Source organism: Emydura macquarii, unplaced genomic scaffold (assembly GCF_026122565.2).
Source record: "Emydura macquarii macquarii isolate MOO-44397 ecotype Brisbane River unplaced genomic scaffold, CSIRO-AGI_Emac_v2 contig_3506, whole genome shotgun sequence".
Classification (NCBI taxonomy): Eukaryota; Metazoa; Chordata; order Testudines; family Chelidae; genus Emydura; species Emydura macquarii.
The window spans coordinates 7256873-7282122 of record NW_027133643.1 but is presented as its reverse complement, the minus strand read 5'-3'; the positions used below and the strand labels follow the sequence as shown (position 1 = coordinate 7282122).

Genomic DNA, 25250 nt, shown 5'->3' with positions numbered 1-25250 from the left:
TGTCGTTTCAAATAACACATTCACATTTGCAATACAGCGCATGAACAGCATTTCACAGAATGTGATTTTTGCCTGGAGATGCATTAGGCAAAGGATGCTGAGATGTTGCTGACTCAAGGTAGACGTGCAGATTTACACCAATGATTTTTACCACGTCTCTGTAGACAGTCTATAAAGTCCTCTCAGGTCAACTGTTTTGAAATGGATAAAAGTGTGCTAATTCCTTGAAGGTAAATCAAAAGATGGTGACATCTAGGAAGCTCAAGCTGCCAGACAGAACATGAGCAATATAACTATTGTATGACTGACCCATAGGCAGCTCTAAAACTGCCAGTAAAATTGCTTGAGGAATTTGCCAAGAAGCCAGATGCTACTGCTGGAAAAATACCTTCTGTAGGTTTAAAGTTCCAGAGGGGTAGCCGTGTTAGTCTGTATACAGCAAAAAACAACGAGGGTCCTGTAGCACTTTAAAGACTAACAAATTTCTGTAGGCATAAGCTTTCGTGGGCTTTAAAGTGCTATAGGACTCTTGTTGTTTCTTCTTTAGGTTGGCATTTGTCCTGTAATTGCTTTACAGAAAATAAACTACAGCGTGAAAGTAGAAGGTGAATGGCTCCTCGCTGCAGACTATTTGGGTGATTTAAAAATGTTTAGAAAATAAGTGTCTTTGAGTGACACTATCAACCTGGATCAGTCTATCTGCTTGCTGAACTGTCTTGCTATTTAACATTTCTCCTCTATAATAATCCAGGGCATCTCTTTTGAGGTTTTAGTGGCAGTATGTTTGTTTTGTGAGTCTTTTCCATATGCCCCTAAGCTTGTCATTTAGGCCCTGATTGTGCAAATACATGTTCTCAAGTGAACCTTTCCAGCTACATGGAGATTTCAATGGGATTTTTCATGATCATAGAATCTGCATCTTTTTGCAGATTCAAGGCCATAATCAATATGTTTTCTCTGTGAATGGTATAAGTGAAAAATTCGTAAATAAAATCATTTAAAAACAAAACAAACAAAAAAAATAAACCAAGCAAAAACTTCCACAGGATTAAAATTTGGTCCATCTTTTTGTATTGCACATGCTTTGAGACAAGGGCTATCTTTCTTGGTTTGGAAAACACCCGGTTAGTTTTCAGCACTACTGTACGTAAACAATAACAGTAATGTGCAACTCTTTAGAATATGAAGGCATTTTGCACTTTTACCACAGTTGGGATTTCCACTAATGTAAAAAACTGAAATTCATGGAATGAGTGTATAATGCACTCAGAAATGTCACTTTATGAATTTCACCTCAGTTAATGTATTATCTGTAAGCAGATAATAAGTACTTATTATTTTAGATTATTAACCCATGTTTTTAGTAACTAATTTTTGGTCTGAAAGCCATTCTTGAACAGCTGTTTTGTGGGAAATGTTTGAAATTTGTTCTGCCTTATTTAGTTTAATAAATCACATGGTATTGTTTCTGTTTTTAACTGGCTGACTTATGTAACTAAGCTGCACAGCACAATGTGTGATTTTTTTGGAAAATTGCTTTTGATGAATGTTTGAGCATTAAAGTGAACTTTTCACAAGTATTTGTGTGAGTAGATCTCAGTTGTCGGTACATTCACAATACATATATTTATGCTGCACAGAATGAGCACAGAATAAATTCCATGTACAAATATACATAGAAAATGTTTTGTATCTTATCCCTTGCTCTGTTAATCTATGAACTAGCGTAAGAAATAAGTGCATGGGTTTGAGGTAATAAGTCATCAGTTTGTTTACAGTGAGATGAAGTACTCTGATTAGTTTTCCTGATGCTTGTATGAATGGGAACAATGGTCAAAAAGAAAAAAGTAGTGGTGGATAAACAGCATGGCATGGTTTTCCCCTGTTGATATTAAGAAAGTTTGTTTTATTTGCTGGAAGGAAATGAAATATTCAGCAAAGCTAAGGGCACAATTTATAAGCTGAATTTTAGGACTATCTGAGCAAAACTAAAATGAGGTTTGGAAAAGTTAGTGTGAAATTCACCTCTCTGCTGAGGCATCATGCAAAATCCTATTTCAAAACAGGGCTGAAGTGAGACTTTGCACAGGCGTTGTGTTGGCCTTCGTCCTGGGGCTGCATTTCACTGTAAGTGAACAAGAAAGAGCTTTAGTTCAGTCTCGCTGGTAACATTGAGAAAAATGATCTTGAAATAGCTGCAGTCAGATATTATTCAAAGGGTAGGAAATTAATATGTTCACATTTGCTTCAACTTACTTTGGGAAGGCTGTTTAGGACTTGTGACATGAGACTTTAAATTCTTAAACTCTGAACTAATTCGAGGGCTGATTTTAAGAGCATTTCTGTAAGTAGAAAAGGTAACGTCCCTGACATTGCTTTTACCTTCTCCCTGGAGATGTTGCTGCCTGGCTCCTTAGCACTTTCCTCCAGCATGATGATTACACCATCTCGCTTTAGTAATCATTGAACAGCTCTAATTACAGTATGCTGTGATCCCAGCTGTGTACTTTGTTCTTTCTTCCTTCTTAGTCTTCATTTCCCTTCCATTTCTTCATGGTGTTGAGAGGTTGCCAAATGAATATTTCTTCTTCAGCGTTGCCAAAAAAAATCCCAAAGACATAGCTTTGGTAATGTACAAATTTGCTTTTTCGTGTTGCTTTAGAATTACAGTATTGTAGATTAGAGATACAGGGCTTTTTTTTTTCTTTCTGATCTTTCTGATCTCTCACGGACACTCATGGAGTTACACAAGTTTATATTGGTATGCCTCCATTAAAATCAGTGGAGTTACCCTATTATAGGCTGATGTAACACCATGTTTTTGTAGTCGTGTGACTGTATTGACTTGAGTGGAGTTAAAATAGTTTTACACTAATGTAAGTGAGATCAGATTCAGGTCCTATATTTGTGAAATGTATGTATTGGTTTGTGTGTGTGTGTGGGGGGGGGGGGGGAGGTGGTTTGGTTGGTTTTCTTACACTGAAAACAGAAATTAGCATTTTTTCCAATGCTGTCTAGATGTTTTAAAGTCCAGGTATATTGTGGTCTTGCAGCAATACAAGTACATGAAAAGACATTCCGTTTCATTCCAAAAGTAGTAAAATCTTGTCCTCATCTGTGGGAGATTTTGTGTGCTGTTTGGCCATATATCCTTTTTGTCCTCTCTATTCTAATGAAAAGGGATGATGTTGAGTTTTTAAGTGCATTTCTTTTTGTGCCCCAATCTTTGTTTTTTGTAATACTGTTTTAAAAGTTTGAAAACAAACAAACAAAACCACTGCTGGGTGTGAGTGCTGATTTTCAAGTTTTTGTGACAAAACGTTAAATTACAAAAACAATACATACTTTATTGAGGTTCCTTCTGCAGAACGAACCCCTAGAAGGGGAAAATGTACTGTAAAGACTCACCACTGCAAATGAAGGTGTGATTGTAGCATGGGTACGCACACCTGTGCTAGCTTCAGTCTAAGTAACATGGGTAACAATAATAGTGTAGATGTGGTGGGATGGTCTTCAGCACAGGCTGACAACCCAGGTACATGCCCAGGCTCCCCAATGGACACGTACTCAGGAGGCTAGCCTGTGCTGACCTCCACACCACCATGATTCAAGCCCACTGGGCAGCCTGGGTATGTACTTAGAATCGTAGCACTGAAAGGGACCTCGAGAGGTCGTCTAGTCCAGTCCCCTGCACTTATGGCAGGACTAAGTATTATCTAGACCATCCCTGACAGGTGTTTGTCTAACTTACTTGAGTTGCTAGCCTGTGTGGCCTCATCTACACTACCGTTGTTACCCGTGCTAGCTAGCAAGGGTAGGTCTTACCATGCTACAGTTGCATCATCACTTGCCATACGCATACCCAAAGAGTTGGAGCTGCATTTGCACTTCCAAGGACAGAGACCTGAGGCCACAAGTTGTTACAGCAGCCTATAAACTTCAGGGCTCTAGAAAACTACAAAGGGAGTGCAGAGAACAAACCCACATTCCAGGATTTGGCTTTCCCTTCTCTCTTCCTCCCTAGGTTGTCCAACCCCATGAGAGCAAGATTAGTTCCTCATGGGTGTTGCGCGCTGTTGCCTGATTTCTGGGTGTTTAGTAATTTGAATGGGGTTATAGGCTCGCCAGTTGATCTGATCAGAAGATAATGAGGTTCTAGTCCCGGAATCAGGCTCCAGAAGAGTTTTTATAGGGACCCCCCGGGGTGCATGACAGGAATGCTCACACTGATAACCAAATCTGTATAATTTATAAGCTTTTATTAAGATAACATAAAATGATAGACAAATGACTGATTAAAAAAAATGAATAATCAAATGGATAATGGGTAGGATTACAGTCTTATTCTAAAAACACATATGATATATATATATGGTATGCTTTGGATTAATATACTCTCGCCCTTCCCTGATGACCTGGTTGAAAGAGATGTCCGGTTCCTCAACTCTTGAGTGAAGGGGTGGAGAGCAGGGCAGTGCTTGAGAACTAAGAGCTATAAGGCTAAGACTAAGACTACAAATAATACTAAGTATAAACTAAGAACAAAAGATTCTAACAATCACTAACTAAAAGAAGCTTAAAGAAGGAATAGCTGGTGATCATGCCCAAGTAACATGCTTTGCCCCTTTTTATACCCTGAGCAATAGGGGTCCTCCTTCGAAGTCCAAACTTGACTTCTTCACCCCCAAATTATTAGGGTGCACTTATTCTATAGGCTGGCAGGTTCGTGTGTACTTAATGACATATCCATATCCTTTCCAGACGGTTTGCTCATCTCACCTTTGTTATTTCTGGCCCTTCCTGTGGGTTTTGTGGCATACCTGTGAAGTTTACTTGAGGCATAAACTGAGGCAGCCTCCCCTGTCTTGATGCCTCCTGACTTATCTAGGGTAAAGATTATAACTATATATGTCTTATCCTTTAACTCATCGTTACTTATCTGGGCCAAAGGTCCCAAACATATGTATGCTAACTGCCTTAGTTTTCATACAAAATGTGGCCTGTAAGATACCTTGCATTACAGCTGTAATACGTGAATATGAATCTATGACTCTAGTATAATAAAACAATACTTAAATCTATAAGGAAAGGTATATATGTGCAAGCAAGAAGGCTAGTCCTATAGGCTCCAGTGCTCTCAGCTCATCAGTACAGAATGGAGTGAGTACTGCTTATAACAGTATTAATCTCATGCGATTTCCAGGCTTGAGTATGCCTAGACAGTGGCTTTTTCCTTATTCCACTCCCTCCTGCCCTGCAAGACCACCCAGCCCTGTGATATGTCAGATATTGGAAACAATGGGGCTATTCGTGGTAGTGAGTAGTACTCAGAAGTAAGTGGCCCTGGATTTCCCAACAGGATTCAAAAAGGGATTGGACATTTATATGGATAACAAGAATATTCAGAGTTGTTATAATTAATAACAACAATTTTGGAAAGGATGTTAAACCTCATATTTCAGGGTCTAAGACTATAGTTATAAGAGACCAGGATGAGACCTAATGTGAGGGACAGATTATCTTAGATCTATCTGCCTACTGTAGGGTTTTACAACATTATCTAAAGCATCTCGCGCTGGCCATAACAGAGACAAAATGCTAGACTAGGTGGACCTTGAGTCTCATTCAGTCTGGCAATTCCTGTGTTCTGAGTGTTGGACTTTTAAAATATCCTTTATTGAAATTATGTTGGATATTTATGGTTTTTATTTTTTTAATTTTTTTTTTTTTTTTAGTTTTATTGCAAATCCCCCCTAGGGAAATGATCACACTGTATGTTAGCCTTTGAGTGAATTCCTTAAATGTAGAGCTGGTCAAAAATCAGAACTTCTGTTCTGTGGGAAATTCTCAGATTTCAAAATATGGCTTTGTCCCGATTTGGGACAGAAAGTCGAAATCTCCGAATTTTCTTGCAGAATGAAAATATTTTGTTTCTACCTTACTGAAATGTTTAATTTCATAAGGTTGAAATGTTTTGTTTTGACTTTGTCATTTCAATGTATTATATTTTATTGGAAATGATAAAGTCAAAAGGAAGTGTTTCAACTTTATTGAAATGAAACATTTTGATAATTTCGTGTTGAAAATTTTTGAAATTGATATGTTCTGGCAAAATATTTTAATTTCATTTAATCAGCATTTTCTAAGAGAAACATTTTCATCCAGTTTACTTAAATCTAATATCTAAATCTAAAAATATAAATTTTGATAATCGTTGCAGTCATTGGAATAGTAATAAACATCTTACTGTTGGTGTGCTTTATAGATTCTGCTTCATAGAGCAACATTTTGGCCAGATCCTCAACTGGTGTGAAATCAGCATAGCTCCATGACTTCAATGGGGCTACACCAATTTACACCATTTGAGCTGCTGGATTCCATGCCTGAAAATCTGCCTTGGAGTTAGGATAATGTGGCAGATGATAGTCCACAATAAATTTAATAAAATTTGTTACTGGTCTCAGTAATATGAATCTTCTTGTATTTTTAATAAATACATCTTCATATAGCAGGTGTATCTAAAATACATACAATCCCAAGGGAATAAGTGAATTGGATTATTTTTTATGACTCCTGATTGCTAAGAAAGTAATTCCCTGATATTGGAAGACTAAGAATGGTCCATCTGTGAAAGATAATTGTAATGTTTTATTGCAGACATGGTAAAGACAGCATAATACCAGTGCACTTTTTTGGATTAGAGGACAAGGCAGACGATTGGGGGAGGGCATAGGGAGCATTTTAAAAATTTTAGAGGAAAAATAACCCCTTAAATTAAAAAAAAAAAAATCAATAAATAATAACACACTAAATAAAGGATGCCATAAATTGCCACAGTGTATGAAACTTGAAGGAGGAAGTAAGACAAAGAAATAATATGCAACAAGTCAGAGGAATATATTCTGTATAAAGTATACATTTTAATTCCTAAGACTTTGACTTTTGTATCTTTTTCTTGTGAGGGGTTGAAATTGTTTAAAGGATTTCCAGTTGTTTCCCTTTAACTGTACGTGCTATATCTTGTAAGCATCAATAAAGACATAACACTTAAATGCTATTATTTAAATAGTGAAATGCCACAACAGCATCAGTGTCTAGAATCAAGCAAATGACAAAACTGGAAAAAAGAGGCAAGACACATGCAACAGTTCAACCCTGATCATTCTCTTTTGCAAACTAGGCAACATTTTATGCTGTCTTTGGTTTTTTATATAACAATTATAAAATGTGTTCCTATGAACATAGGCCCCGGCATATTCAGTCCTTTTTTCTTCCTCTGTCATCTTTTTCTTCTGTCACCTCATTGCCTCCTTTTCCTTCACTGCCAAATCTCCACCTCCCTCTCTGTCTGAGTTTCAAGCTCTCATCTTTCCATGTCTTACTCCTTTTCTAGCTCTCCTTCTTTATGGGCTTGGTTCAAGTTATTGGAAAGACTCTCATTGACTTCAGTGGGCTATGGATCAGGCCCTAAATTTCCACTTCTGGGCTAGTATAGTGTATCTTCTACAAGACTAGTGCTTTTATATGCACCTGCTCCAGCAAGCCCCTCAGAAAACTGAAGGACCATTTGTGGAAGTGGATTGGGGGGATTCAATAGAGCAGCTTCTGGCCAACAGCTTACAAGGGACTACACAGGACTCTGTCCCAGAAAAGAGCTGCAGGGCAACTCTCTCCGCGGGAGTGTGAGGGGGTTTAGGAACGGTGAAGATGATGTGCCGTTTGCTCCATAAATTGTGGCTCCAGTGTTATCAAGCTTGCCTGAGTTTCCATAGTAGTTCTGTACTTCATAGCGTAAGCTTTGGGTTTGTCTAGCAAGGCTTTTTCTCCTGTCACGTGACCATTCACTGTATCATTGTGCTGTGATTTTTCTCCCTTTCTTTTTTTTATCCTTCTCCAATCCCACTTATTCAAGACCATTAGAATTGGTTGTATAGCCATTACCTTGTGTTGGGCATCTGAGAGAGAAAGAAACTGATTTCTAACCATGAGTGAAGCAAAGCAGAGCTGAATGTAGTAGTTTGAGCATTTGCTTAAAGCAAAGTGGGGGAGCTGGGATTCTCCTCCCCAAAGGAAGCTGTGAGGAGACCAGTTTGGGTATGGGGAGAACCAACAGACTTGGGTGATGCCAATCTTAGTTACAAACTCTTTCCCCTTCACCCCCACCTTCATGTGGCTACCCATGAAACAGTTTTTGTGCATGTGGGGAAGTTCCTTACATTTTGAATTGTGAATCTCTGAAGAAAATTCATAGATTTTAAACCCAGAAAGGATCATTCTGATCTTCTTGTCTGACCTCCTGCATAACACAGGCCAGGGAAATCACCTAGAAATTCCTGCACTGAGCCCAACAGCTTGTGGTTGAAAGTAAAAATGATTTGAAGGAGATTGTTTTGATTTTGTAACTGCAGGAAGAAAACCAAGGATGATGCATTTAATCAGTTTTACAGTGTAGAAAATGTGCAACTTCTGCTACTCTTTTAACTATAAAGTAGAGTTAAAAAATTTCCTTCATTAAAACTTTAGGTATTATGCTGTTATAAGAACAATGGATGATACAGGCTCAGCACTTCTCTCAGAATTAGAGCCAATTAGTTCCAAAATTCATTGATTGTAGTACTGCTGCATGCACTTAATGAGGAAATAATAATTGTCAGTGTTTTGTTAAAGTGAAGACACATGAATCTTACTTAGCAAAATCTAAACCAAGTATATAACATCACACTAACTGAGACAGTGGTGAGGCACCACCAGGAAATTGTTAGAGTCAGTAAATGTAAGACCCTGGGATTTTAAAAAAATGAGGATACAAAATTGTATGTCTTTAACTAGAGAGAAAAGTGGAAGAGTGGAAGAGCTGCTTAGAGAAAATAGCATCTCATTGATGAAACACATGCTGCAGTATTTCCCACAGCTGAAAGACTATGGTATTTATTACTGGTGACCTAGATTGGAGGAGACAATAAAAGTAGTTGCTGTGAAGAACAGATTGACTGCCATTATGATCTGGATAATAAACAGCTGAAATATGGACAGTATATGGAAGTTTACTAACACAGCTTTACACAAAAACCTGAAGTTTGAGAGAGGAGAAAGCATTACATTACTGCAATGAACTCATTTTGAACTATAGTTTAATTTGGAATTTACAGATGTTTACATGCAGCCATTTCCTTTTACATAGATATCTATTGTTTTATTTCAGCATATATCAAATCAGGAGGATATGGCCTGCTTTTATTTTTAAGTAAATTAATATGTGAACTTGTCCAAAAATACGTTTGTTTAAAACATTGCTCAATGGGATAGCCTCATGAGAAACGCATCTTCTTGCTGTGAAAGTTCTGGTAGGAAGTGGTCACATACCGTTACTTTTGGCTTATTTCACCGCAGTCCAAAGAGTACCATTTGGGGTACTCTATCTAAAATAGATGAGACATCTATTATTCACTAACATGGCTTTTTAAGGGATTTAAACTTGCTTAATTCCTAACAATGTGGGTTCTCTGCAATCTTCTGTAAAATTTTCTTTGCTTTGTGGGCTGCTATTATGGGTTAAACGTTTGTCTAGTAAATAGTTCTTAGTGCATCTTGCAGGAGGTATTATATTCTTTTAACTTTTAGGTAAAATATAAACCCAAATCCTAGGGGGGAAAAAACCAGATACTCCAATAATTGGTTTCATTATTCTTGTGTGAATGGAGAGGTGCTTTAAATAAGTGCTGTTGAGCTAAAAATATTAAGGAAATAATGTGTCATAATAATGAAAAAGAAAAATGTCCCCTCCACTTGTGTTAGTGGAATAGAACTGGTGAAGAATTCTAGTCCAAGAATGACCTCTTATCCAATCAGCCGTTCACTTGTTTTCATCTCTTCTTTTTGCTTTCCTTTTACCTAGGTAAGGTAAATTAAAGACCATTTTGGGCTTCAGAGTTTTCTGAGGACATTGTTTAACGGGCACTACAACTTTGTAGAGATTCATTTTTGTTTGCATGTTTTACTTATTCATTCAGAGTTTCTAGGGGAGGTGCAAGAAACTTTATATTTTTAAATCAGTTCGGCAGACTTTGAACAGCTATCCTTGAATGTTACATAATTCACATACAGATTTGAAGAGCTCATTAAAGAAAAAATCCCTGACACACTTCAGGAATATTAAATCACTTCAGATAGTGTGTGGAATGTAATGTTATTGAAGCATTTCAAAATGTTAAAAGATCCTGGATTTACTGGCTTCAGAGCCTATGCTGTGAAAAGTGATTTAAACTGTCAAATTTATTCCAAGTTTTGAAGAGCTTTAATCTTCTAAATTGCAAAGAACTGAATTTCTTAATAATTATGAGTTTCTTTGCACTGTGTATTCAGAACTCTGTGGACTAGATGCTCCTTTCTGCTTTGTGAAGGGGGAGCAAATGCACACCTTTCGTGAAGAAATGTGTTCAAGGAACTCCTAAGAAGGTACCAGGTATAGTAGCCCCTTGCTAGGTAATCACAGACAACCTCCTTCTGTAGAGATGGCCTGGGAAAGTGACCAACCAGTAAGGGGAGGTGGTGCTATGGAGTAGTCACTCTTTGCAGGATGGTCACATAATAACCAGCCATAACCTAGGTAACTAATCACTGGTGTTCATTGCTGCCCTTCTGCAGCTTTTCTCCACCAGAGGTGTAGGAGGCTAACAGCAGCATAGTGACTAAAGGGACATAGTACCTGATACGGAGTGCTGTGGGGGAAGATATTCCACAGGGAAGGCCTGGCAGAGAGGGCAGATATTCCACTGGAGATCTGTTGTATGAGGAGCCAGGATTCCAAATGGATCTTTGCATTCTTCTTGGCTCAGTGGCTAAGCTGCCTGTCCCTTCCTTGCATTCATTAATGTTCATCCTTCCCTGCTTCCACTAAAGAAGTAGTACCTGTTGTACTGCAGTTTTCACACCAACCATCTGGACCACCTTTTGCAGTAATTTCTCCAGTAGGATTTTTTTTTTGCATAAGTAGAGGTGTAAGCATAATAATTTTAAAACTAAGGGTGTATTCTGTTTATGTTTCTAAACTGTTTAAATCTTTTAAAATTTAAATCTTAGGTTGCTCTGTTTTCTTTTTACCAGGCATTGCATTACAGAAATTCCAAAATTGTGTGTCCTGGGTAAAGCTTATAGGGGGAGAAGGGAAAGTCACATTTAGAGAGGAAGGTGTGTATGCTGCAATTAAAAACCTGTGGCTGGCTCTGGGATCCCAGACTCCTGCCCCAGCCAAAATGTCTGTACCACAATTAAACAGCCCTTTAGGCTGAGTCCTGCGAGCCTGAGTCAGCTGGCATGGGTCAGCCACAGGTGTCTAATTGCAGTGCAGACATACCCAAAGGACTGTCTTGTCATTAAGATACTGGAAAGAGACTGAGTTCAAATCTTGGCTCTGCAACAGTCTTCCCAGGTGACCTTGGGCAAGTTGCTTATCTCTCTGTGCCTCGGTTCCCCATGTGTAACATAGCACAATAATTCTGCCTTTCTACAGCCTTTGTTTCTCTTGGCTATTCAAATTATAAGCTGTTCAGAGCAGGGACTGTCTCACTATGTGTTTGTACAACACAGTGGAACACCTAGCAGATAGGAGCCCCTGATCATGGGTGGGGCCTATAGGTACTATTGTAATACAAATGATGAATAATATTACCAATTGCTTAACCTGACAGTTTAGCCAAGGAATATGTAACTATGTGCAGCGGAGCTTGTAAAGTTACAGAAATATATATATTTACATTTTCTAAAAAAAATATATATATTGTCATTAAGACCCTGATGTTTCTTTTCTGTCCTTTGGTTTCTGAAAACATTCTGATATTAAAAGTTAATGGAGATGGGCATAATAGTTGTAGAGTCAAACTTCCTCAAGGTTTGGGAACGATCTGAACCAAGGTTTGGCTTAATGCCATCTCTGAAAGTTCACTACTGAATTGCAGTCCCATCTCAGGGCCAGGTTATGCCAACTTTATTCCAATTGAATTGTTCCTTAATCATCAGTAGCGCCACTGAAGAAAATAGGATCATTGACAAAGTAAGATACTACTCAACCTGAGTAAGGGTGGCAGAGCATGGCCCATATTTCTCACCTGTTTATGTCTACATTAACAGACCTAAGACTTGTTTGAAAGAAAAATTATATAGAAAATTCATATTCAATCTTCGATGTAGTTTGAGATCATACTTCATTAAAAACATTTACTAATGTGCTGTGGATGGGAATGTATTTTGTTTTATGGTAATGTTATTCCCCTTCTGTGCATAGTGTCGTTTAGTTCTCTGTGACTTTTCCAACAACAGCTCATTCAAAATGGACCCCTGAGAATCCCGCCCATTCATTCTGGGGAACCAGTAGTTTCTCTCAGCTGCTGCTGCTTTGCCACAATTGTTGTTTTCCCTTTTCCAGCTCGGGAGAGCAGACAAACAGCTGCCGTGAATTATCCTGCAGAAAACACTTACCCAGCTAGCTAGCAAATGCTATTCAACCTTTGGACTCCAGTTGTAGCCCTCCATGACCCACTTAAATTCCACCAGCTCAAGGTCTGTCCCAGAGTGCAGTCAGTCACCTCACAGCGGCTGCCAAGATACTGATCTAGCTGACTGGTCAACCCCGTGACAGTGTGGACTGAATACCATAATATGTACACATTTTAGAGAGGCAACATGGTCTAATCCATGTGTCCTCAATCTGGGGATGATGATGATGAAGTTCCAGGAGGGTTACAACCACCCCCCCTTTCTCTATGGCTAGAAGAGAGTGGAGTCCTGAAACACTTTTCTCTTGCACTATGGGAATCACAGTGTGGAAAAGATTGAGAATGACAGAGCTAGTGGACAAAGAGACGGGTGTTGAGAGGAACATTCGCTCAGCTCCCCTTACTCACCAGCAAGGTTAGCTGGTCAGATGCGCATGGTGAATAAGGGACTCCATGAAAAGAGGTGAAGTAATTTACTCCTTCCCCGGCACAAGGGAGGAGCAGAGGAGGAGTTGTGAATCTGAGTCGTGATTCATTCTCTGGGTTGCTCCTGGAGCAGTTGAATTACACACCACATAACTGAAAGCAGGTTGTAAACTTACAATGGAGCCCTCAACTGGTATTTCCTCCACCTCCTCTGAGATAATACTATCGTATTTGAATAATTAGTGTTTGCAAAGTGCTTTGAAGGGAAAATTGCTGTGTGAGTTTTAAGAATTAGAATTAAGAATTAAAAAAAAAAAACCCAACCCTGGGAATCACCTTATATTTGAATATGGCCTATAAGTTTTAATTTTCTCTATATGCTCAAGAGAATATGAGCATAGGTAAGGGCACCCACAAAAAGATAAAACTCAAATAATAGAATCTATAAACTCGGTTAAATAACACATTTTATTTTGGAAACATGAAATTTTAAAACTAATATCCATGCAGTTAGTTACCTGTGACTTCCTCCGTATCTCCCAGATCCTACTATCCTCCTATAGACCCCAAAAGCATTTTAGATTTCTTTGACAATTTTTTTCCCTTTTTAACTCAGAAAATGACTGTTAGTGTTTGTTTGTTTGTTTGTTCGCAGCACTCGAAAGGAGTGAATGAAATGAACTGTCTGGGTTATAGTATCTGAAGGGCTAAGTTATTCTCTTGGAGAGCTGTTCTAAATGAGCCTTACCGAGATACTGGATCTGTGTGAAGAGGACTAAGGATATAATAGGATGTCAACTGAGACAGAACTTCCAGTGGCTGTTAAAACCAGCACAAAGAGAGACTCCAAAAAGAAAGGTAGTAAGTCCACTTCTCTTTATATTTAATGAAAGACCATTTTCCTTTTACACTTTGATTTATCATAAACATGCCCAATCCTGTGCTGCTTGTGCAGACCAAACTTGTGTTAACTTCAGTGGAGTTTTGTTTGCATAGGGAGCATCACACCTGGTTCTTTGTACATTCAAAAAAAAAATCACTCTTTAAAAAAAAAAAAAAAAAAAAAGAGAGAGACCCAGAAACACCCTAAGCTGCTGCTTTATGCTTTATTAGTTTTCTACTTTATAAGTGTCTTGTATTAGTTGTGTTATGCTAAATAGATAATCTAAATGCTTTTGTTCAGAAGTATTGGTTTAACTACTTTTAGCAAAAATTGTTTTTATTCTGCTAGATATTCTTTTGTTTTCTTCTATCAAATGTTCTGTTTGTTTCATCTTGAACTCAACAAAAGAGGTTAAATGCTCTGTTTATCCTCAGAGTTTGAATCTTATTAATGCGAGGATCTGAATAAAACACAACAAGATTCTTTATGGAGACCACTAGGAGACCACTATGCTTATGGTGAAGGGGGCTATTTTAGCTGCATTATTGAATACATACAGGATATTTTGCATGTAATGTGGTACAAGGAATATAACTGAGTGGAAGTAGAAAACAAGGAACAAAAAAATAATACACAGAAGAATAATTCTATCTTCTATATTATAGTTAAAATTGAAGGCCGGCTTGTGGAGCCTGTATTCACAATGGTGCATACTTACTCCTATGTGTAGCACTATTGAAGTGGGATTACTTGAGTGAATGCTTATCAATGTGAATAAAGTTACCTACTGGCCCTCAGTTTGTAATTGGGTTTTTGCTGTTCATTTCCTTAAAAAGAAGATGAACTTGAAGCAGTGATGACTAGCATGGTGCTGCTTGCCTGCTTTTTTGTTCTACAGGGGCAAAAATCAGCCTCAGTTTCACTTTCTTTATACTTGATGCCCAATTTGAAACTCTCAAATTTAAAAAAACCCACTACCACCACTTTGAAATATTTGTACTTATACTGGGAAAGCCCAGGATAAAGTATAAATCCTGCTATTTTTGTTTGTATTTCTCTTGCTGCAGGTTAGCCCATTGGAGGGCACCGGTACTGGGTAGCTCTTAGTGTGTTGTATGCTCTTCAAACAGAGAGATTGTCTGACTTTTTGGTGATTCATCTTTACTTTTTCATACGTATGTTTGGACCTTTTGTGTGTGCCTTGCTCCACGAAACCATCTTTCGGGGGTAGACTTCCTACTACTGGGACCTGACCGTCAAAATCCCAGCCAGATTTGGAAGAATAAGCAGCACCTTTAACTATACGTTTAGGAAGAGAGAAGATAAATTAGAAACTCTGTTATGATAACTTCTGGGCTATTTGGTCTAAATGCTGCATTAAATGAGATTATTAATTACACAGAGAAACACTGTGCTTTAACTTTGGACAGGTAGTATTGGAGCTTTGTAGTAGCTGAGAAGGCATTAGGTAGACTAGAGGTCCCCAAACTTTTTTTGCTATGTCTGCCTATGGAGAGTCATATCCCATGTGTGCCCCCCTTTGCAGCCCTGCCTCCAAGCCCTTTGCTTGGCTCCCTCCAGCTTCCTTGCTCTTACTCTTCCAGCCTACTGCTCCCTCCAGCAGCCCCAGCCAAAAGCCCTCTTTCTCTGCCGCCACTCCACGATCCCTACCAGGCTGTACCTGCCGACTCCATTCACTGGCTCCAGCTGCATCCTCCATGCTGCTGCTGCTGCTTGGACCTCTCCCTGTGCCACCGCATGCTGTCACTGGCCCAGAATCTGGGATGTGTGCAGGGAGGGGTCTGAGGGCATGGCAGTAACAGGCCCTGAGGCCTCCCCTTGTGTGCCTGCTGCTGCTGCTTCCCCTTGGAAAGCAGCAAGGATTTGGGAATGTTCTACTTCATGTCAGGTCCTCATGCCTGCTGGCTAAGGGGGCACAACCCACAGCTGGAAAACCCACGGTGTAGATGTAAAGAGGTCCCTTCCTTTGCCAAGATGTACAGCGGAAGGTAGAGCTGGTCAAATTACTCATGCCAAACAATATATATTCACCCAATAAATTAGGCAAACAAATTTTGGCATATTGATTGTTTACAGACTGTGATTACTGTATTTGTGGTTTGTGATTGGTAATTTAAGTCGCATGGTATTGCTTCTGCTCCATAAACGAATTGGTGAAACTATTGAAAATAACAAATAACTCTCTTGCGGATTGAGATTTTGGATGATTAGTCATTTATGCTAAAATTCATGCAACTTCCCAGATTCACATCATCATCACAAATCTTCAGTGTCTGCATACTTATGAACGCTATGGAGTCTGTTCTCCACAAATGAGAGTGCACAGAATTCACTGCTGTTACCAATGAGAATATTCACAAAATATGTTGTATATTATGTGACCAGTTCTAGCAGGAGTCTCTCTTCTCTTCATCATGCAGAGGTGGCTGAAAAGTGATCAGTGTACAGCAGTAGAACACCTCCAGAATTAATCATTTTCTATGTTGACTGTATAAGTCTGACTGCTTTGAATAACAGCCAACAAGCTGCAGGGGTCACAGTAGAATGGGTTTTTTGGACAGGCTATGTATAAAATTCCGGTAATGTATTTGCTGTTCAAATCCTAGGTCATGAAAGTGAGAAAAAACTTGATTTGTTCATTACTTTTCATTGGTTCATGTCACATCATGTATATCTCAACAAATGAGCTGTAACCTAGTACAGTGTGACATGATGGACATTTGGAAAAAATTGTGTTTTTCAGGTTCATTAACTGACATCAGAGGGAGGTAGCAAGTGCACAACCTGAAGTTATGTTTGTAATCGCTGAGGTCAGTTATACAATGGAAATAACTATTCCCAAGAAATAAGTCTTTGCTTTATAAACACAGAAATCTCAGCTCTAAGGCATCTCCAATGAGTCACTGTTTATTGTTTTATGACAGTGGCTTCCGTTTAAAATCAGAGATGTGCGTTTTTCACAATATAATCTGATATTCTGATGCATAAAAGACAACCTACAGTACTGCGTTGAGCAAGTATGTACCTGTAAATTCCAGATCTTTATAGGACAGACTTTCAGTAGGTGTGTTGTGCATTTAAAATCTACATTGACTGAAAGAGAATAAGCATGAGTTTGGGATTAGGGCATAAAGGCTGAGTTGTCTTCCTGGTTGTACCATAAATTATCTCTGTGGTTTTAGCTACACATCTCACTTTGGCCCAGTTTTCCAGTCTCTATAAAGATGATAATATTTCTGGATCTCAAAGGAGAATTGTGAAGTATATTTCATTAATGTTTGTAAGGCACATGGAAAGTGCTAGAGAAGTGCAAATATTGTCATTAACGAGGTGAAAAAAAATGAAAACATGGTTATAAAATTGATACTGCCAATCCATTTTGTGTATTGCATAGCTGTTTTCTGCAAATTGACTGAATACCATGAATATGAAAATTAGAATAGCAATTTTGTGTATGTTATATATATACATTAAGCAGATGAGGTATGTGCTGACCACATAAATCAGAGTGCCTCCTTAGTGCTTTTTGGATTTCTCAGAAATGTGGCTATTTCAGAACTACTTTTTTATGATTCCAGGGGGGGGGGGGAACATAAATTAAACTGCGTATGGATTTAAATGCTTAGTCTGTAATTCATAGTTTTAATGACTTGATGGGTGATAACTAGACAGTTTAGTTTGTAACTTGATTTACATACTGGACAAAAAAGTAACTATAAATAGCTGGTATTAACAGTAGTCTGATTATGACAATACAGGGGTTTCTGTAATGTTATTCTGATGCATAGTGCTAGTTGAAAGTTTTCGACTGAACAATTTTCCTGCTGAAAAATGGAGTTTCATCAAAAAATGAATTTTTTTCACAGGAGAATGTCATTTTATATTAAACTTGTCTAAGGGATATTTTGAAATGAAACAAAATGAAAATTTGAGAAATCTCTAACAAATTACTTGTTTTTCTTGCCTTATTGCCTCCTACAAGGTGATCCTGGACAAAGGGTGTCAGTGATGTGTAAAGAGGCACATAAAATGTAAGGTCAATTTATTGTCATGGGTCTGCAGTATAGTTTGTCATGGGCTTTCTCCATTGCAGGGATTCGTGATGACCACGTTCCACAATGCACTGACTACCTATTCCATGTATGTACTTTAGGTGCTATAAAAAGAATGTATTAATAATAACATTTAAAGGTTTAAAAAGGACCAGTCTAGCTCAGGAACTGCCTGGTGCCCTCTATTTACATCACTGCACCTGGAGATCAATAGGATTGGCCACATTGATTCTCCCTGGGTATAGTGGGAGGGATCAGTTGTGGGCCAACATTTGTGCAAAAGCACAGCAGTGGTACCCTGCAGGGCTAAGTTAAGCCCTTTGTGTTACTTTTGCATAGTGCCCTTCAGATTTTGTCAGCGGCCCTGGTTTCAGCCATCACTTTGAATTCAGTGATTGTTGTTACTATTAATATTATGTATTAGCTGCATTACAGTAGTGCCAGGAGGCCAAACCGCCTCCTTTCTAGCTCTCTATGCACACACAGTGACAAAGAGTCCATACATAAAGGGTTTACAATCAGAACAGGCTACACAACCAGCTATGCTGCCACCACTTTGTTTATTCCTTTACAAACAAAAAATCCTTTACCTTTTTTTAATGGATATTTTAGCTTTGAATAGAAACAGGATTTGAAGTTACTTTAGTCAGGTGGCTGATGGAAAATGTGTGGTTTAAACCTGAGACACTTGTTTTTGTGCTGACTCTGCAGCTATAGATCACGTTAGGGATATTGCTACAAAGAACTCTTCAGATTGGTTAATGGTTGGAAAGGTTTCTGAGTGCTGTTCACTGCTGAGATCTCTTAACCTTTCTTTAATGCCTTCAAATATGTCTCCCACGTTTTCATTTGAATCGTCTGCCTTATATAAAACAAAGTGCCACTTTGCATCTGTACATGGCCTTTTAGGCTTTATTTGTCTGCTTCAGATTATTAAAGGGATATAGACGCTGTCCGGTCAAATTTGTGTTCTCTGGCTCTGGCTGGTGAGTAGAATGAGGGAACTACTTAGGAAGAAAAGGTTCAATGTATACCCTCAGCTATGCTGTGTATACAGAGGCCATGACAGTGGTCCTGATACAGAGGTCACTGAAGTCTATGTGAAGGCTCCCATTCACTTCTGTGGGGTAGGCAACAGGCCACACTGTGTAAATTTTACCCTTGTTACTGTGACACTTTCCTCATAGCAGCACCCAGGACCGTAAGCCACTCTCAAAGAAAAAACTTTGCTGGGGCTTAAACTGTGTGTCTCCTCCCTGCCACACCAGTCTGGTCACCTCACCAGCAAACACCTCAAGACTCTGCCAGTCTTAACCTTGCCTTGCACTTAACAATCAGTGAATCCCAATTCTCGAGTTCCCCAGAGACATTTCTGGGCAGTGTGCAATCCCCCTCACTGGACACTCCCAGAAATGATTGTTTGCTGCCTCCAAAGAGACAGCACACACATCAGCCTGTTGATTAGCGAGGGATTCAGTCTTTACTTCAGTTTAACAACGCTGAGATGGTTGACCATAAAACTAAGAATAAAGGTTATTAATAAAGAACATAGATTTAAATGATACTAAGCAAGAGAGAAAGACTGAAAATGGTTACAAACAAAACAAAATAAAACACACTTTCTAGTGTCCCTGACTTAACTTTAGCAAGGTACAGTCTGTACCTAAACAGTTTTCTTACTTACATCAAGCTAACAGCCTCTCCAGCTCTTCCAGTAGGAGGACCCAGTGTTTCCAGAATCAGAGGATGCTCTTCCATTTATCCCTAAAGTGATGGATAACTAGAATGTCTTTTTGCTCCTCTGATATTTCCCAAAGTCCATTGTCTTTGTCTCAAGAACTAGAAATATCTCCTGGACATTCAGACCCTGGTGTTTTCCCCAGTGTGCTCACCAAGCTGTTTCCTCCATCATTTGTTAGCTTGATTGCTTTGTTTACCTTAGATGTAAATATACTTTCATTGTCCTCTGCCTGTAATTGAGCCCAGCAGACAGGTAAATCCACATTCCTTTGTCTAGGGCAGGCTTTTTTATTTACTGCCTCCAAAAAATATTTTAAAAACATATTTCCAGCTCACACATACACAGTCCTTGCATACATCACAGAATGATATTCATGATCATTGTGATATATGATACCTTACTCAATATACTTTTATAGAACAATAATATTTCATACAATCAGATTCAATTGGGATTCAATCCCCCTATTTTCCTCTGGAGTGTTTGGACCTTGATTGTCACAGTTACATAAAGATTTCTTAATAAATTCAGCTTCTAGATTGATCATTATTTTACCTTGATGGGAGATGGGAGGATGCGATCTGCAGGGCTTAGGTGGAGAGAGAGAGAGGCACATGTCATAGATAACCATAAGAAACAGGATTCCCATGGTGGGGAGGAGGATTTCTACAGCAACTGGGCTAACTGATAAAATTGCAGAATTTATGAGCCCCCGTTTATGTATTTGGAACACCTGTCATCTTGTGTGTTTCTATAGTCATGCAAACTCATTCCCTTACAGGAAAGCTATATTGAAATAAACCTCATTAAGCGTCGTGGTGACAATGTTTCTCTTGCTATAAACTTTTCAGTCATTCTCACATCTCTTTGCTCTCTTTCCATTACCACTAGCATTGATTTATAAAATGCTAACACTAAGTGATGATTATTAAGATAGGATATATAAAATTCTCCAGAGGCCGATGTGAAAGTTCAGCTTGTTCTAAGATAATACTTGTTATACACCACAGCTGCAAAACTGTAAGGTAACACGAATGGTAGTGGAATTCCCTACATCAACACTGTCATCTTGATCCATTCAGAAAATTAGACCATTAAAAATATCAAGTACTAATTTTGCCTTTTATTCAATCAATATTGATAATACGTATTTACTACATATTCTAAACCTCTGGGACTTGATGGGCTATAGAAACACTACCTGTACCTATTCCCAGCCACAAGCTTATGTCAGGGATTTTAACTGACTTCATTTAGGATGGGGTTATGGAAACGTTGAGGAGTGATGAACTTGTCAACTTGACTGGTCTGTTGCTCTTTACTACATATTCTGTCATGAGTCTAAGCAACCAGGGACCCTTGTTTCAATTTGACCTCAGCGATCCTCCTCCCTTGTTTTCACTCTGTCACATGAGCTGACAGTACACCATATGTTGTAGAAAGGATTATCCTTCTACCATCCCCCCATCTCCAGCCCTAATCTCAATGCCATCGGAGGCTGCTATCTACTAGTTGTATTGTAAGTGGTTCCTGTGTTGCAACTTCCTACAGAGACCTTGCTGGAATTTTAAAAGGCATCCTGAAGAGATTTCACATAGCTAATTAAAAGTATCTTCTTGGTCCCTTGCCCACAAATTGGACATTTTACAGCAAAAGTCTGGTCATTTATTAATGATTCAGACTATGCCGCTTAAAAGCTGGTTATTCTTCCCATTGCATCATTTGATTGATTTGGTTTGCTGAGTAGTGAATAAGCCTCGGATGTTAGTAGCTTTGGAGTAGAGAATTGTGAGTTTTTATTAGCCATCCTCGATAAAAATGTGACCCACTTGTGGTCTTGTACTACATGGAGAAATCTCCCTGTGTAAATATTTATGGACTATGAATCAAATATGAAATATTTACTTTAGTCTCTTGGAATTACAAATGACTTCATAATCCCTTTTGGGAACTGGATTGCATTGGTTAAGGATCCGTGTTAATACTGTACATGGAAAATGTCCATGTGGAAATTAACTTACACAGTGGCATGTAAATGAAAAGTTCAACTGAGGTGAACCAAACTACCAAATTTGGATGCAGATTCGGAATCCACCAGTTTGGGCCTGTATCAATTTTAATTAAGAAACTTCATTTGAAAGTTACCACACTCACTCCTGTATTTGCGATTTTTTGGATGTTTTTTGCTAGTTAAACTGCTGACCATCATCACATTTTTAACTCTCATTTTCAAAAGTGGCTCAGGCATTTAGGAATCGAAATACCACTCTACACTACAAAATTAAGTTGACCTAAGTTACGTCAACGTACAGCCACCGCAGTAATTAAATCTCTTTAGCATGTCCAAACTCTTTGTGTCGGCAGTGTGTGTCCTCAGCAGAAGTGCTTGCACTGATTTTAACTGTCAGTGTGGTGCACCATCTGACAGCTTCAGAAAGGCAGCAACAGACACTGCTTCCACCTAACTACATCAACCTAAGCACTATGCCTGTCTTGGAGGTGGAGTTATTAAGTTGGTGTAGCAGGTGAGCTACAGCAAGTGGGTGCTACATTTTACTGTGGACACTTAGAGTTAGGCTGATGTAAGCTGCCTTATGTCGATCTAACTCTGTAGTATAGAACAGGACTTAGACTTAATGAGAGGTAGGCTCCTCTGTCGCTTTGGTGCCTTTGAAAACTCTGTCCTAGATCATACTCAAGTTGAAGCTTGCTTGTGTGGCTGCATGAGATGCTGCAATAGTTAAGTCTATCTCAGGTAGCTGCTAGTTAGATGGGCATTTATCTGAGGCCCAGGCTTGGCATTTGATTATTTTGGATCATGAAAATAGACTTTCTTTTTGTTTATTTTGGCAGAAAGTTGCTTTTCCATCTAGTTTGGATTTTATTTCGGTCCAAACATGAATATATTGCTGGATTCATTTCTCCAGATTAAGGACGGTTTGTATTCAGGGATGAATAAATATAAATCAGAGCCCTGATAAAGAAAAGAATCGGATGCCCAGCAATCCCATTATTCTGTTTTTGGAGCGGCATAGGAAAAAAGAGAGGACGACAGGAAAAAGATTTGGAAAAAAAAAAGGGGGGGGAGGGTTATGAGGAGGGGCGGGGAGGAGAAGACACATAGCCAGGGCTGGCCCTTGACCAAATGGCGCCCCAGGTGAGCAGGGTCTTTGGTTTCTCCCCCCTCCATTTGTTAAACCTTTGACTACCTTATTTTTTTATTGCATTTTTAGCCCATTTCATGACTTTGATGCATGATTTGCAGGCATGATTTATCCAGATATGGAATACCTGAAACATTTTACTTCAAACATTCTATTTTCCCTTTTGCTGCTAACAACGAAAACAGCACCTCCAAGCCCGAGGCCCCCCAAGTTCGGCACCCCAGGTGGTCACCTAGGTCACCTGCCCTAAATCCGTCCCAGCACCTAGCTTTCCTTTTCTTTTCTCTGATCTTCTTTTTCTTTCTTAAGTGGCTGATCCTTTCTTCTTTTTGCCTACTGGCTCAAATATTCCGTCCCACCAGTATTATTTTTCCACCTATGGACATTGTCACTCTGTAAAGAATTCCCACTTTCAGAAACAGCACATCCTTTAAGGAACTGACAGATGCTGCTGCTTTAAGAAGGTCATAAATTTAGATCAGAAGGAGATGGGAGGTCATCTAATGGCCGCTATGTTTACATCTATCCATGGGACCAATAGGCTGCTACATTGTACTGGATCTTTTAATTTAGAGTCATGCCTGACTCTTTCATAGTTTCACCAGTCCATACATTTTAGTGAAAGGTGCTCTGAAAATATGTTTCGTCATAATCTTTTAGAATTTCTGGTTGCTTATTCTGATTTCAAGTGCAGTTGTCATCAAAAAGTGACTGTAAAATTACATCTTAGTACTCAGTAGATTTGCTCCCTGGATGTAGCCAGAATCACATTTGCTGACTGCGATGAAGAATACATTCTTATGGTTTTTTTCTTGATAGTTTTTCACAACTTCCTTACGGGAATGTGAGGTGAGTTCTATTCTGCCTCATGATTCTTCAGTATAATTATTAATTAACTTCCACTTCCAGAATCACCATTGCTTATAATGCACAACCTAGGGGGGGAAAAGAGCTTGACTTTGATGACCAGTTAAAATTGTGTTGCTGACAGTAAGGAAAACTGCAAATAGTACAGATTTGAGATGGAAGTCGCAGAGACAGAGTACACATGCAAGCTCCATGATGCTGTTTTTACAGACTCATATCCAGATTAGAACTGCAGTTTAAATATCATTTATTTTTATGATTTGAATATTTTTATCAGCCAGTAACTGTATTTTATCAAATTTATTTTCAGTCCTGCAAAAGTCCGACACGCCCAGAGTCAATAGTAATACAGTACATGAGTAGCATAGTAATAGCCTATATTAAGTTGAGTCTAGTTTTCAGACATTACAAATGATGGGTGTTGTAAACAATGAAAAACAGGTGAATTTGTTCACTTTATGATCTGCTAACAAAGCAATTAAAGGGCCATCACTGCAGTGAGAGAGTCCAAGTTTTCATAATGTGCTTTATTTTGATTTATTTTTCTTTTTAGTTAGTTAAATGGCTCAGATGCTTGCTGATATCTGGAAAAATAAATGTAGATTTTATTTAATGAGAAATCAAAGGGGATCACTCTCAGGAGCTTATTTTGTTTACGGGGAGTGGACTTGTTTATGTTTCCCCACAGTAACTACATGAGTTTTTCAATAATTTATAGATGAAGTACAGCAAAATTAATTGATATACTAATTGAGTTCAGATGCTTTGCTATAACAAACCTCTTGTGTGAAATAGTTACTGACAGCATTAACTGGAGATCTTTTGGGTGTTGGTATAAGTTCTGAATTCATTCTCAAGTGGAAATAGAATGGGGAAATGATTAATCGTGGCATTGTACAGATGTAATTAATAAGAAATGGCTATCAAATAACTACTGTCGCAAATTCAGCTTGAGTGGGTTCTGTTTTAAATATCCCGTCTAGACAATATGGGTTACATAGTTCTGCTGATTAAAGAATTGCAGTTGAGGTCGTGACCTCCTGCCCTTAAATGAGGCTTAAAATGACTTTTTACAGTTGCATTGAACTGAGACACACCTCTATGTAAGTTCCGGAAAAATCCCTTCCTTTTTTGTTGTTTGGCCAAAGGAGTCTGATCAGTATGGTATTAACTTTATTAACCATCTTTCTTATGTCACCATCTCTCCATACTGTAATAGTAGTCAAAGCATTGCACCTAAAACTAATAATTAGGCGCCTACTGCAATGTATATCCCAAATGAGGATTTGATCTCATAACCCATTCTGATGGGGTGAAAATGCAGGAATGTAATACTGCACTATGAGACTGTGTCTACACTAGGAAATGTACCAGTTGCTGACAGTGAATGTCAGCAGTGGGTCCAGCTGACTCAGTGCTGCAAATGGTTTTACTGTACATATAGATGAAGCCAGTAAAAATGGTTGAGCCCTGCTTGGAACATTTCACAAAAAAAGGTGGTGAGTGGGCAGAGTGATCAGACAAGCCAAGAAATTAAATTTTCCAGGCAAACTTTGTGCTTGATCCAAAGCCATTTGAAATCAGTAGAAAGACTCCCATAGAGCT

At 38.7% G+C, this 25250-nt stretch overlaps 1 protein-coding gene across 7 annotated transcripts in view; it reads left to right on the top strand.

Annotated features, from left to right (window-relative positions):
• The window catches only part of DAB1 (DAB adaptor protein 1), a 623369-nt gene that overhangs the window by 441009 nt on the left and 157110 nt on the right, over positions 1-25250 (top strand). For 5 of the 7 annotated variants that reach the window (XM_067535437.1, XM_067535435.1, XM_067535436.1 and 2 more), the window contains one exon: positions 13573-13775. In XM_067535437.1, coding sequence (XP_067391538.1) covers positions 13709-13775 — 67 coding nt within the window. In that variant the 5' untranslated portion in view covers positions 13573-13708. Of the gene's footprint in view, positions 1-2545; positions 2628-13572; positions 13776-25250 lie in introns of those variants that run through there. The other 2 variants (XM_067535433.1, XM_067535434.1) reach the window with 2 other exon arrangements.